Source organism: Hyperoodon ampullatus (assembly GCF_949752795.1).
Source record: "Hyperoodon ampullatus genome assembly, chromosome: 17".
Taxonomy (NCBI): domain Eukaryota; kingdom Metazoa; phylum Chordata; class Mammalia; order Artiodactyla; family Ziphiidae; genus Hyperoodon; species Hyperoodon ampullatus.
The window spans coordinates 13,195,832-13,208,251 of record NC_136930.1 but is presented as its reverse complement, the minus strand read 5'-3'; the positions used below and the strand labels follow the sequence as shown (position 1 = coordinate 13,208,251).

The following is a 12,420-nucleotide window of genomic DNA, read 5'->3' as shown; positions in this document are numbered from 1 at the left end:
TTTCACAGGTGAATTCTATCAAACATTTAGAGAAGAGCTAACACCTATCCTTCTCAAACTCTTCCAAAAAACTGCAGAGGAAGGAACACTCCCAAACTCATTCTACGAGGCCACTACCACTCTGATACCAAAACCAGACAAAGATGTCACAAAAAAATAAAGTTACAGACCATTATCACTGATGAATATAGATGCAAAAACCCTCAACAAAATACTAGCAAACAGAATCCAACAACACATTAAAAGGATCATACACCATGATCGAGTGGGACTTATCCCAGGGATGCAAGGATTCTTCAATATACGCAAACCAATCAATGTGATACACCATATTAACAAATTGAAGAATAAAAACCATACGATCATCTCATTAGATGCAGAAGAAGCTTCTGACAAAATTCAACACCCATTTATGATAAAAACTCTCCAGAAAGTGGGCATAGAGGGAACCTACCTCAACATAATAAAGGCCATATACGACAAACCCACAGCAAACATCATTCTCAGTGGTGAAAAACTGAAAGCATTTCCTCTAAGATCAGGAACAAGACAAGGATGTCCACTCTCACCACTATTATTAAACATAGTTTTGGAAGTCCTAGCCACGGCAATCAGAGAAGACAAAGAAATAAAAGGATTACAAATTGGAAAAGAAGAATTAAAACTGTCACTGTTTGCAGATTACATGATATTGTACATAGAGACTCCTAAAAATGCCACCAGAAAACTACTAGAGGTAAACAATGAATTTGGTAAAGTAGCAGGATACAAAATTAATGCACAGAAATCTCTTGCATTCCTATACACTAATGATGAAAAATCTGAAAGAGAAATTAAGGAAACACTCCCATTTACCACTGCAACAAAAAGAATAAAATACCTAGGAATAAACCTACCTAAGGAGACAAAAGACCTGTATGCAGAAAACTATAAGACAATGATGAAAGAAATTAAAGATGATACAAACAGATGGAGAGATATACCATGTTCTTGGATTGGAAGAATCAACATTGTGAAAATGACTCTACTACCCAAAGCAATCTACAGATTCAATGCAATCCCTATCAAACTACCAATGGCATTTTTCACAGAAATAGAACAAGAAATTTCACAGTTTGTATGGAAACACAAAAGACCCCGAATAGCCAAAGCAATCTTGAGAAAGAAAAACGGAGCTGGAGGAATCAGGCTCCCAGATTTCAGACTCTACTACAAAGCTACAGTAATCAAGACAGTATGGTACTGGCATAAAAACAGAAATATAGATCAATGGAACAGAACAGAAATCCCAGAGATAAACCCACGCACATATGGTCACCTTATTTTTGATAAAGGAGGCAAGAATACACATGGAGAAAAGACAGCCTCTTTAATAAGTGGTGCTGCGAAAACTGGACAGCTACATGTAAAAGAAAGAAATTAGAACAATCCCTAACACGATTCACAAAAAATAAACTCAAAATGGATTAGAGACCTAAATGTAAGAGTGAACACTATAAAACTCGTAGAGGACAACATAGGAAGAACACTCTTTGACATAAATCACAGCAAGATCTTTTTTGATCCACCTCCTAGAGTAATGGAAATAAAAACAAAAATAAACAAATGGGACCTAAGGAAACTTGAAAGCTTTTGCAAAGCAAAGGAAACTATAAACAAGATGAAAAGACAACCCTCAGACTGGGAGAAAATATTTGCAAACGAATCAACAGACAAAGGATTAATCTCCAAAATATATAACCAGCTCGTGCAGCTCAATATTAAAAAAAACAAACAATCCAATCAAAAAATGGTCAGGGGCTTCCCTGGTGGCACAGTGGTTAAGAATCCACCTGCCAATGCGGGGGAAACAGGTTCGAGCCCTGGTCTGGGAAGATCCCACATGTCGCAGAGCAAATAAGCCGGTGCGCCACAACTACTGAGTCTGCGCTCTAGAACCCACGAGCCACAACTACGGAAGCCTGGAAGCCCATGCACCTAGAGCCCGTGCTCCGCAACAAGAGAAGCCACCGCAATGGAAGCCGGCGCACCGCAACAAAGAGTAGTCCCGGCTCCCTGCTAGAGAAAGCCCGGTGCAGCAACGAAGACCCAACATAGCCATAAATAAATAAATAAATAAATAAACGTTCTTTAAAAAGGAAAAAAATGGTCAGAAGACCTAAATACACATTTCTCCAAAGAAAACATACAGATGGCCAAGAAGCACATGAACAGCTGCTCAACATCACTAATTATTAGAGAAACACAAATCAAAACTACAATGGAGTTGTATGGAGTTCCCTACAGTATGGAGTTTCCTTAAAAAACTAAAAATAGAATTACCATATGACCCAGCAATCCCGCTACTGGGCACATACCCAGAGAAAACCATAATTCAGAAAGACACATGCACCCCAATGTTCATTGCAGCACTATTTACAATAGCCAGGTCATGGAGGCAACCTAAATGCCCATCGACAGATGAATGGATAAAGAAGATGTGGTACATATATACAATGGAATACTACTCAGCCACAAAAAGGAACGAAATTGGGTCATTTGTGGAGACGTGGATGGATCTAGAGACTGTCATACAGAGTGAAGTAAGTCAGAAAGAGAAAAACAAATATCGTATATTAACACATATATGTGGAACCTAGAAAAATGGTACAGATGAACCGGTTTGCAGGGCAGAAATAGAGACACAGATGTAGAGGAGGAACGTATGGACACCAAGGGGGAAAGTGGCGGGTGTGTGTGTGTGTGTGATGAATTGGGAGATTGGGATTGATATGTATACACTAATATGTATAAAATGGATAAGTAATAAGAACCTGCTGTATATATAAAAAAAGAATAGATGAATTTGCAGCAATGGAAGGAGTAGGAGCAAAGCCAGAAAGAAAAGCAAGAGTTGCAACAATGGTGAAAATGATATTCCAGTAAATGTTATATAAGCCAGTGCTGCCATGAAGGAGGGCAGGCAGAGATAGACAGAGATCAACTTCATGCTTGGTTAATTTGCCTGTAAGGATGTGAAAACTATATTAGACCTTCTTCCTTTGTGGGGAAGGAAACAGATTCTTCCTGGAGTTTTATTCAGAAAACAGTCTGATTCTTGCCACCAGGAATGGACTGGGTTTGGGATTGACAGCTAAAGTAATGCTGGGGGCTTCCCTGGTGGTGCAGTGGTTAAGAATCCGCCTGCCAATGCAGGGGACACAGGTTCGAGCCCTGGTCCGGGAGGATCCCACATGCCTCGGTGCAACTAAGCCCATGCGTCACAACTACTGAGCCTGCACTCTAGAGCCCACGAGCCACAAGTACTGAAGCCCGTGGGCCTAGAGCCCGTGCTCTACAATAAGAGAAGCCACCACACTGAGAAGCCCACACACTGCAACGAAGAGTAGCCCCCCCTCACCGCAACTAGAGAAACATGCGCAGCAGTGAAGACCCAATACAGCCAAAATAAATAAAAATTTAATATCTACTTCTAGATACAAGACATGACATAATATATGAACTGATACCTATTGTCTGCAGATTACTGATGCTCACACAACCTTCACTGTGGAACGGTCCTCTCTCCCTCTGGATAGACTGTCCTGTACTATTGGGATGGTATAGAAAGCAGAGGCCCTATTCAGACCAGTCACACACATCAGTCCACTTTTTTAAGTTCTTTTTTTTTTTTTTTTTTTGACTGCACGGCATGTGGGATCTTATTCCCCTGACCAGCAATCGAACCTGTGGCTCCTGCATTGGAAGCATGGAGACTTAACTACTGGATCACCAGGGAAGTCCCAGTCCACTTTTTTATCCTATGCATTTTAGTGCTGTAAAATTCCCTCTCCTCACTGCTTGAGCTGTGTCTCATAAATTTTGACATACCTTCCTTTTCATTGTTAGATGGGTTTTTATTTCCTTGTGATTTCTTCTTTGACAAGTAGATTATGTAGAAGTGCGTTGCACAGTTTCCCAGTGTTTTGGGAATCTTCCTGTGTTCCTTCTATTACTGATTTCTAGTTTCATCCCACTGTAATGGAGAAAACACCTTGTATGTTTTCGATTGAGGATTGTTTCGTGGTTCAGGGAATGGTCTATCTCTGTATGCATTCCATGCCACTTGAAAAGAATGTGCATTCTGCTACTGTTGCATGGAGTGGTCTACAAACGTCAACTAGACCCTGTCATCTGATGTGCTGTTGAGTTCTTCTACCGTGTTTCTGAATTTCTGCCTAGGTGTTCTCTCAATTGTCAAGAGAGGGGTTTTGAAGTCTTGAACTATAATTACAGATTTGTCTATTTCTCTTCTTAGTTCTATCAGTTTCTGCTTCACACATTTTGCAGCTCTGCTACTCAGTGCATACACACTCAGGATTGCTCTTTTTCTTGGTGGGTTGACCCGTCTATTACAACAAAATGACAATTCCTGTCTCTGATAATTTTCTATCCTCTAAAGTCTACTTTATCTGACGTTTACATAGCCACTCCTGCTTTCTTTTGATGTTTGCATAATATTTTTTCCATTCTTTTACTTTTATCCTGCCTATATCTTTGTATTTGAAGTGAGTTTCTTAGTTGGGTCATGTTTTTTAATCCACTCTGACAATCTCTTTTAACTGGTATACTTAGACCATTGCATTTAATTGAATTAGCGACATATTAGGGCTAAAGTCTGCCATGTTATTATTTTATTTTTTTCTGTTTGTTCTCTCTGTTTTATTTTCTTTTTCCTGTTCCTGGGGGTTACTTGAACATTTTTTTAATTCCATTTTTATTTACCTATCATTTTTGAGGGCATTTTTTTGTATAGTTTTTTAGTGCTTGCTCTATGTATTACATTATACATATACAATTAGTCAACAGGTATTGTCATTTTACCAGTTCAAGTAAAGTATAGAAACCTTACCTTCTTTGCACCTCTTTACCCTTCCTTGATTATAATACAATTTTCTTAAGTACTTCCTCTACATACTTTTAGAACCTCATCTGATATTGTTATAATTGTGCTTCAATCATGACATAATTTAGAAAATTCAAGAGGAGAAGCAAAACGTATTATATTTACTCATATTTTTGCTCTCTCCATGTTCTTTCTTCCTTCCTGATGTTCTAAACTTCCTTCTTCTTTCATCATTTCCTTTCTGTTTAGAGAACTTCCTTTAGCCATACTTTTAGGGAAGGCCTGCTGGTGACAAATTCTCTTAATTCCCCTTTCATTTGTGAAGGATATTTTCTCTAATGGAATCCTACGTTCTTTTTTTTCAGCACTTGAAAAATATTGTGCCACTTCCCTTGGACCTCCATGGGCTGATGAGAAATCTGGTGTCATTCTAATTGCTTTTTCCTCTATCGGTATAATGTTGCATTTCTCTGGCTGCTTTCAAGATTTTTCTTGTCTTTCTTCCCCAGAAATTTAATTTTGATGTGTCTTGGCACGGATTTCATGGCAGGGGTGGCCTTGTTACCACTGGACCACAAGTCCTGAGTCTTCTCTAGGCCTCTTCTGACACAACCCCAATGGGGAGGGAGAGGAATGCCTTATTACTGTCAGGGGTGGGAGGAGGCCAGGCTCCCCACATGATCTCCACTGACATTGGCCTCAGATCGGGGGTAAGTGTGAGGCAACAATGTGAAATCAGATTAAAACCACAATGAGATACCACACAAACCAGTTAGAATGGCTATTATTAAAAAGACAGATGATATCAAGTTTGGGTGAGAATAGTGAACAACTGAAACTCTCACACACTGTTGGTAGGAATGTAAAATTGTACAAGCTTCAAAACTAGTGGCTAATGTCTTAAAAAGTTAAACATACACCTACCAGATGATCCATCCAACCTATTCCAGGTCCCCAAGAGAAACAAACGTATAAATCCATACAAAATACTAATTCAGCAACTAAAAGAAGTAAACTAGTGATACAACTGGTGCAACATGGGTGAATTGCAAAATAATGATGTCAAGTACAAAATGATATACACCTTCCCCCAATAAAGGAGCATAGAGTATGATTCTATTTATATAAAACTCTAAAATGGAAAACCAACCTTAGTGACAAAAAGGAGATCAGTGGTTGCCTGGGGATGTGGAAGAAGTAAAGAAGGGTAGGAGGGAGGTATTACAAAGAGGCATTCCAGACAGCAGGAAGGAGGGCAGGCATATGAGAAGATGTCCCAGCTGAGTCCATGTATTTTAAATACCTTCCAGGAAACTGCAAACATTTTCACTACATATCATTGACTCTATGACACTTGATCATACGTAGGTGCAAAGGAGATGCCACCACTCATAAACAAACAGAAACAGTATCTCTGCCTCAACACCCTTTCTTGTGCTCCAGCACTCTTATGCATTTATTTTTTAAATATTTTTGCTGATATTTCAATAAAATTTTGAGAGGGAGTAGAGGAAAATACATATGCTTAATTAACCAGAATTGTAAATTTTCTTTACTCAGAATTTTAGTTTATTATTCATTGGTTGCCATGTATAAATCACTGATAACAATTCTTAACGACACTCACATAATTTAATGTTTAAAGAAACCCAGTGGATGAATTATTTTGTAAATGCTCATTTCCTAGATATCCTTTTCTATTTTTAATATTTTTTAAATTTTGAAATAATTTTAAACTTACAGGAAAAGTATGTGAACAACACAAAGAACTCCATATACCCTTCACCTAGAGACCCCATTCAAGTTTCGCCAACTTTCCCAAAAATGTCCTTCATAGCAAAAGTATCAACTCTAGAACCATATTTTGCACTTACTTGTCACGTCTCTTCAGTCTGAGACCTCCCTTGACCTTCATGATCTTAACATTTTTTAAGACTCCAGATAAGTAGGATTTCCCCATCAAGCTTATCAGATATTTTCCCATTATTCAATTCAAGTCATGCATGATGGGCAGGAATATTACAGAAGCGATGCCATGTTGTTTTAAATGCATCCTAACAGGGGGCACAACACTTGAGTAAAGTAGCATCTGCCAGGTTTCTTCACTACAGAGTTACCTTTTTCCCTTTATAATTAACATCTATTTTGTGGAAAGATACTAGAGATTATGTAACATCTCATTCCTCATCCAACTTTCAACCATTAGTTCTAGCATTGATTAATGTTTCTTGCCCCAATTATTACTAAGATGGTTGCCAAGTAGTGATTTTCTAATTCCATCATCCCTTCCAGTTTTATTAATTGGCATTGTACTTATAAGGTAAAGCTTTCTCTTCTCCCTATATATTGAACACATCCATGTATCCCATGAATGTGTGGAATAAAATATTCCTATTTTATACAGTAAGATAATGTTACTATCATTCTTTATTTTGCTTCTTAAATTGTCCCAGATTTAGTTAATAGGAGCCTCTTCAAGCTGGCTTCTATGTCCTTTGGACATGTTCCTATCATTCTTTGACCACTTCCTTACTTTTTAGCGTTCATCTTGTATTTCCCAGTGCCAAGCCTTGAATTAACCATTTCTCCAAAGGTACCTGGTTCCACTTAATGGGGAATATCATTTAGAACACAAAATCTGGTTGCTACGGTTGACCATGCATTTGACGAGTCCACCTCATAACATATATGCCAAATCAGTTAACACAAATTTAGACTATGTGAGTAGAGGTACTTTGAACTAAACACAGAAGGTTGTACAGTGATTCCATTCTACTTGGAGTGGGTCAGACCACATTTGGGAAAATGAACTTAGTTTGCCACATCTTCAATAGGCAGAGATTTAAAAATTCTATGGAGATTGTATGAAGACCGCATTATTTTGCTTTTTAAAGATTATAGTGTAGTTGATTTATAATGTGTTAGTTTCAGGTACAGAGCAAAGTGATTCATATATTTTTATCAAGATATAATCTTTTTCAGATTCTTTTCCATTATGGGTTATTGTAAGATGTTACGTATAGTTCCCTGTGGCATAACTTGTTGTTTATCTATTTTATACATAGTCGTGTGTCTCTGTTCACCCCAAACTCCTAACTTATCCCTCCCCTCCCCCTTTCCCCTCTGATAACCATAAATTTGTTTTCTATGTCTGTGGGTCTGTTTCTGTTTTGTAAATAAGTTCATTTGTATCCATTTTTAGATTCCACATATAAGTGATATCATATGGTGCAGGATTTCCCACTCTTGTGAGTGTGGCTAGGTCGGAACCAAGACATATGGCTGCCCTGAGCACCATTCCAACCCATAATTTTCAAATAATTATTCTATTTAACAAGATGAGAGAAACTGAAAATTGTATACTTCTTTGTATTAAAAATAATGAATTTATTGCAACGTTTCACATCATATAACCTCTTGGGAATTAAGTTAAACTGCTTACAATATAAAAAAGTAGATGGCTTGATCCTAATAAGCAACAGAATTTCTGATCACCAAGTTGTTTGACTGTTAGGTGCCTAGCCCTAGGTTTTGAGATCAGTCTTATGTTTGCCCCACGCATCTTACCTACATATGTCGCAAAAATATTCTACTTTGGTGGGAGGCAAACCATTTCACATCTTGCCAGTTAAGTAAGGAGCTATGTGTGAAATCTATATTAAGATTATAGTTCTAACTTATTGTAGCAACATCAAGCATTCCTTATAGATTGATGCCAGACTGCTGACTACTTGCCTGCCCTGAGCAAGCCAATGAGAGCACTAAAAGTATTATATCTTACAAACATTTCAAAGAGTTTGTGGAAATCTAAGTCATTATTACCATTTTCACCTTATAGCTTCAGACTATTTAATTAAAATATCATTACCCAAGACTATAATGCAACGATTTCTAGGCATGGTTTTGTAATGCCTCAAAGTATCTTCAAACATACTTAAAGGCAGTAAAAACGTATACTTCTAAATCACCTGGAAACAAGACTAATTTCACTCTAAAGTAGTTTTTGAAACACCATATTGTGTGCAGCACTTTTATAAACTTCTCAAATGATAAAAGGTTAGAAATAAATAAACTAAGTAAGAAATAAATTCAACTAAGTAAACTATACAGGTTTTAAAAAAATGAGATATAAGTATTCTCAGTACCAGTATATGTTACCTTTGCTACTGTTTTAAATAACATTCACGTGCTCTCTTTAAAGTGCCTCGCTTCAGTGAGTTTTCTTACAACAGACCTAGCCAACAAAATCTGTAAAGGGAACATATTGTCAGGTCTTATATATTTTCAAAACTAAAGTAAAGCTATGTCACTAATGCCAGTGCCTCAGCACGAAAAACAATCACCACAAAGCACAGATAATAAAACTTGGTATCACCTATTTCAATTTGTAATTGGTAAATGGAGATTTTAGCTTATGTCACTGTTTCTTACAATGTGGCCCAGGAATTAAATATGTGACCATCATCTGTGTTACTTCTTACTAAATTCAGGTTCCTAGGCTCCTCTTCTGATCTCTTGAAGCAATTTTTATGAGAACTATTAACCAAAGGCCTGGGAGCTCTGAGGAGAATGATAGATCAATATGTCCATTTTACACTAGTTCCACTGGTTTTCAAGTATGAGGAGACTTTCCACTTTTGTAAAGTACATGTAATTCTACTCTCAAAACGAAGCTCTCTCATGATCAAAACTGTTGCATAAGGACTTGATTTCAGTAGAAGAGAACTTATCCATTTTCTCCCTTTAATTATTTAAAGTGCACATCAACCCTTAAAAATTAACTACTCATCACTGCAATCCAAGCTAATGGGGATGTATGTAATATGTTACCCCCAAAAAATGAATAAAATACAAAGCATATACTTTTGTCCTTGTTTGTTTTTTAGTGAGGAGGTCTAATGATTTTATGAAACCATTCTGCCATCCCTTAAGATTCAACAGTGGAACTGGCTAGTGAGCATTTCAAAAAGTGAGCATTTAAAACCAAGTTGGATTCATTTCCTAATTATGTATATAGAAAGTTTACATACATTCCAAACTCTATTACTGTCACTTGGAGAGAATCTTGGGAATTATAAAAGTCAGCAAATGAGAATAGCATCTATTAAAAACAATTTATTCCCCCTAGGAAAATGTACTTATATTCTAGAGAAGAAACCCTCTAAATGTATTTATTTTATGTTTCTTTTGATACAATTAACACACTGTGCCACAGAGGGTTATTATATTTCTCCTTTAAATACAGTGTATAGTCTCTAATCTTTACACTAAAGGCAAAGAAAGGAATTCTAGTAGCTCCAGCAAGTCTACTCTGCTTTTGTATATGCACTCCCTTTGCTGACACTTTTTCGCAAAAACAAGAATCAAGGCATATATTGTAGGACTTTACGACTATACAACAGTGATTCTCAGTTGAAATAATGGTCATATCTCTCAAGACAGTACATGGTTAACTTAAAAGTTGGTCAGAAAAACAAGGGATTTTGCAAATCTTGGTTATGTGAAACCCGTTATGATCACACCCTTGTCCGCTCCCTTTTTGTGCTGGGACATTAATTCGCAGTCTTATTTTCTCTGCAGTTATCATTCTCCTCTCTTCAGTCCTGGACAAGGTGTTCCATCCTCTGCTATCTCTTTCCTCCTGCCGCGTTTCAGCCTTAAGACACCGCGGTCATGTAAACCCCCAAGTATGACCACAAAGGGTTTTTTTGGGGGGGCGGGGATCTCGACCCTCCCACGTCCTCTCGCAGCGGGTCCGTGCCCAGCTGGACGGTTGGACCGTAAAGGAGGGGACCGTGGGCGTCCCTCCCCGCTGGCCTCTGCAGCTGCCCAGCGCCCTGGCAACCGGAGGGACGCTTTGCCGGTGCCTGGTTTCAGTCCCCCGTTCTCATTTTCTCCTGTTCTCCCGCTTTTCCACTCTCCTACTGTATTTTTGTCATCAATTCTTTGATGGCGAGAGAAAACAGCTCAGAGCCGTCTCCTTCCCATAAATACGCGTGTGCTTTTCGCGAACCTTTCTCTGCCCCCTCTCTCCCCCCAACACAGGTAGGGGGGCCGCAAGGCGAAGGATTCTCCTTTCATCCAGAGACCAATGCCAGCGCCTCAGCTTGACAATTTCATTCCACACGCCCGCACCTACCGAAGCCTACTTCCTACCAGTTCAATTTTCTCCCAGGTAACCTTATTCCATCCCATTGCTGAGCACTTCCTCCACCTTTTACGGGTTCTACTACTGCCTACATTTGGGGGAAAACGCGCAAGACAGTGTGAATTCCAGGAAGAAAGTGAGCGTGTGTAAGGCTGAGTGTGTGCATCCGTCTGTCTCAGCCTGTCCGGGCCCCGTGCATGTGCAGGACAGTCAGACACCTCAAACTTGCCCTGCCAGGATACGGCTTGTCCCTCCAGAGCTTACCTGTCCGCGCCCAGGTAACCGAAGAAGCGCCCGCGCGGCCGCGTTCCAGGACACCTGGCCCGGCCAGAGAGAGAGAACTGGGGCCACAGGGGCGCCCCTCCCGCGCATCTCTTCTGTCTCCCTCCTTCCCTCCGGGGTGTCCTGAACCCCTCAAAGACAAACGGGACCGCCCGCACCCGCAGCGCCTTACCTCAAACAGGGGACCGATCTTGTTCTTCTCCAGGTAAGCCTGGATCCGGGATTGCTGATGAGAGGCCATGGAGAGACCGATGGGCCGCGGAGAGCGCGGGAGACCGAGCGGCCGTGCGCCTCTGCCCGGGGACACCCCTGCTTTCCCCTGGACCGGGGCCGGGACAGGAGCTCGGGAGCCCGGGCTCACCCGGCGCGGCGCGGCGCGGCGCGGCGCGGCGAGCTCGGCTCCCGGCGCGGACGTGGGCTGCAGCCGCTGGAGCCGCGAGCGCGTGGGGCGCCGAGAGCCGGAAGCCGGGGCGCGGCGCCGCCAACTCAGACAACTCGGAGGCGAGGGGAGCACTCATTCATCGCGCTCTCCTCCTCCCCCAGCCCCACGGCTCTCCGCCGCGCCCGCGCGGGGGCACCTGGAGCAGAGGTTCCAGGTTCCTTTCTCTCCTGGCTGCAGCGGCGGGAATCAGGGGGCGGGAGGCGAGCCGGGAGGCGCGGCTCTGCCTAGAGCGGCGCCGGGGGGCGCCCTCGGGCGGGCCGGGGCCGCGAAGCTCGAACTCGCGGGGAGCGTGCGTGTGCGTGCGTGTCCGCGCCGACGGTGGGTGCCCGCTCTCCCAGGTTACGGGAACACCCGCCCGGGCTTCTCCCCAGTCTCTGCTCGCCCTGCCCGCTGCTCCCTAGCGACAGCGCCGCTCCGAAAGCCAATGGTGAAGGTGCTTCTTTCAAAGTGCACGTAAATCTGGCGCTTGTTGGCTACTCCTTGGCAGCTACAAAGGCAGTTCGAAAGGGGGTCGTCCCCACCGCCCCTTCTGAGCCTCTCCTCGCACCTCCTGCGCTGCCCCGGCTAGCCCAGGGTCAGAGATGGGGAGAGTTGTGAGAAGGTGCTTGAGTCTGAGGGTCTGCCACGAACATGAAGTTGCCTTCCTTCAGGCGGTCTGGCTTG

The 12,420-nt window shown here is 41.4% G+C and overlaps 1 protein-coding gene across 1 annotated transcript in view; it reads right to left on the bottom strand.

Annotated features, from left to right (window-relative positions):
* Positions 1-11,833, bottom strand: part of LOC307065742 (uncharacterized protein C8orf34 homolog) — a gene marked incomplete at both ends in the record, with an annotated part of 318,281 nt that extends 306,448 nt beyond the window's left edge. The window contains 2 exon segments of the mRNA XM_079722662.1: positions 11,488-11,691; positions 11,693-11,833. Coding sequence (XP_079578788.1) covers positions 11,488-11,691; positions 11,693-11,833 — 345 coding nt within the window.
* Positions 11,834-12,420: the final 587 nt, after the last annotated feature.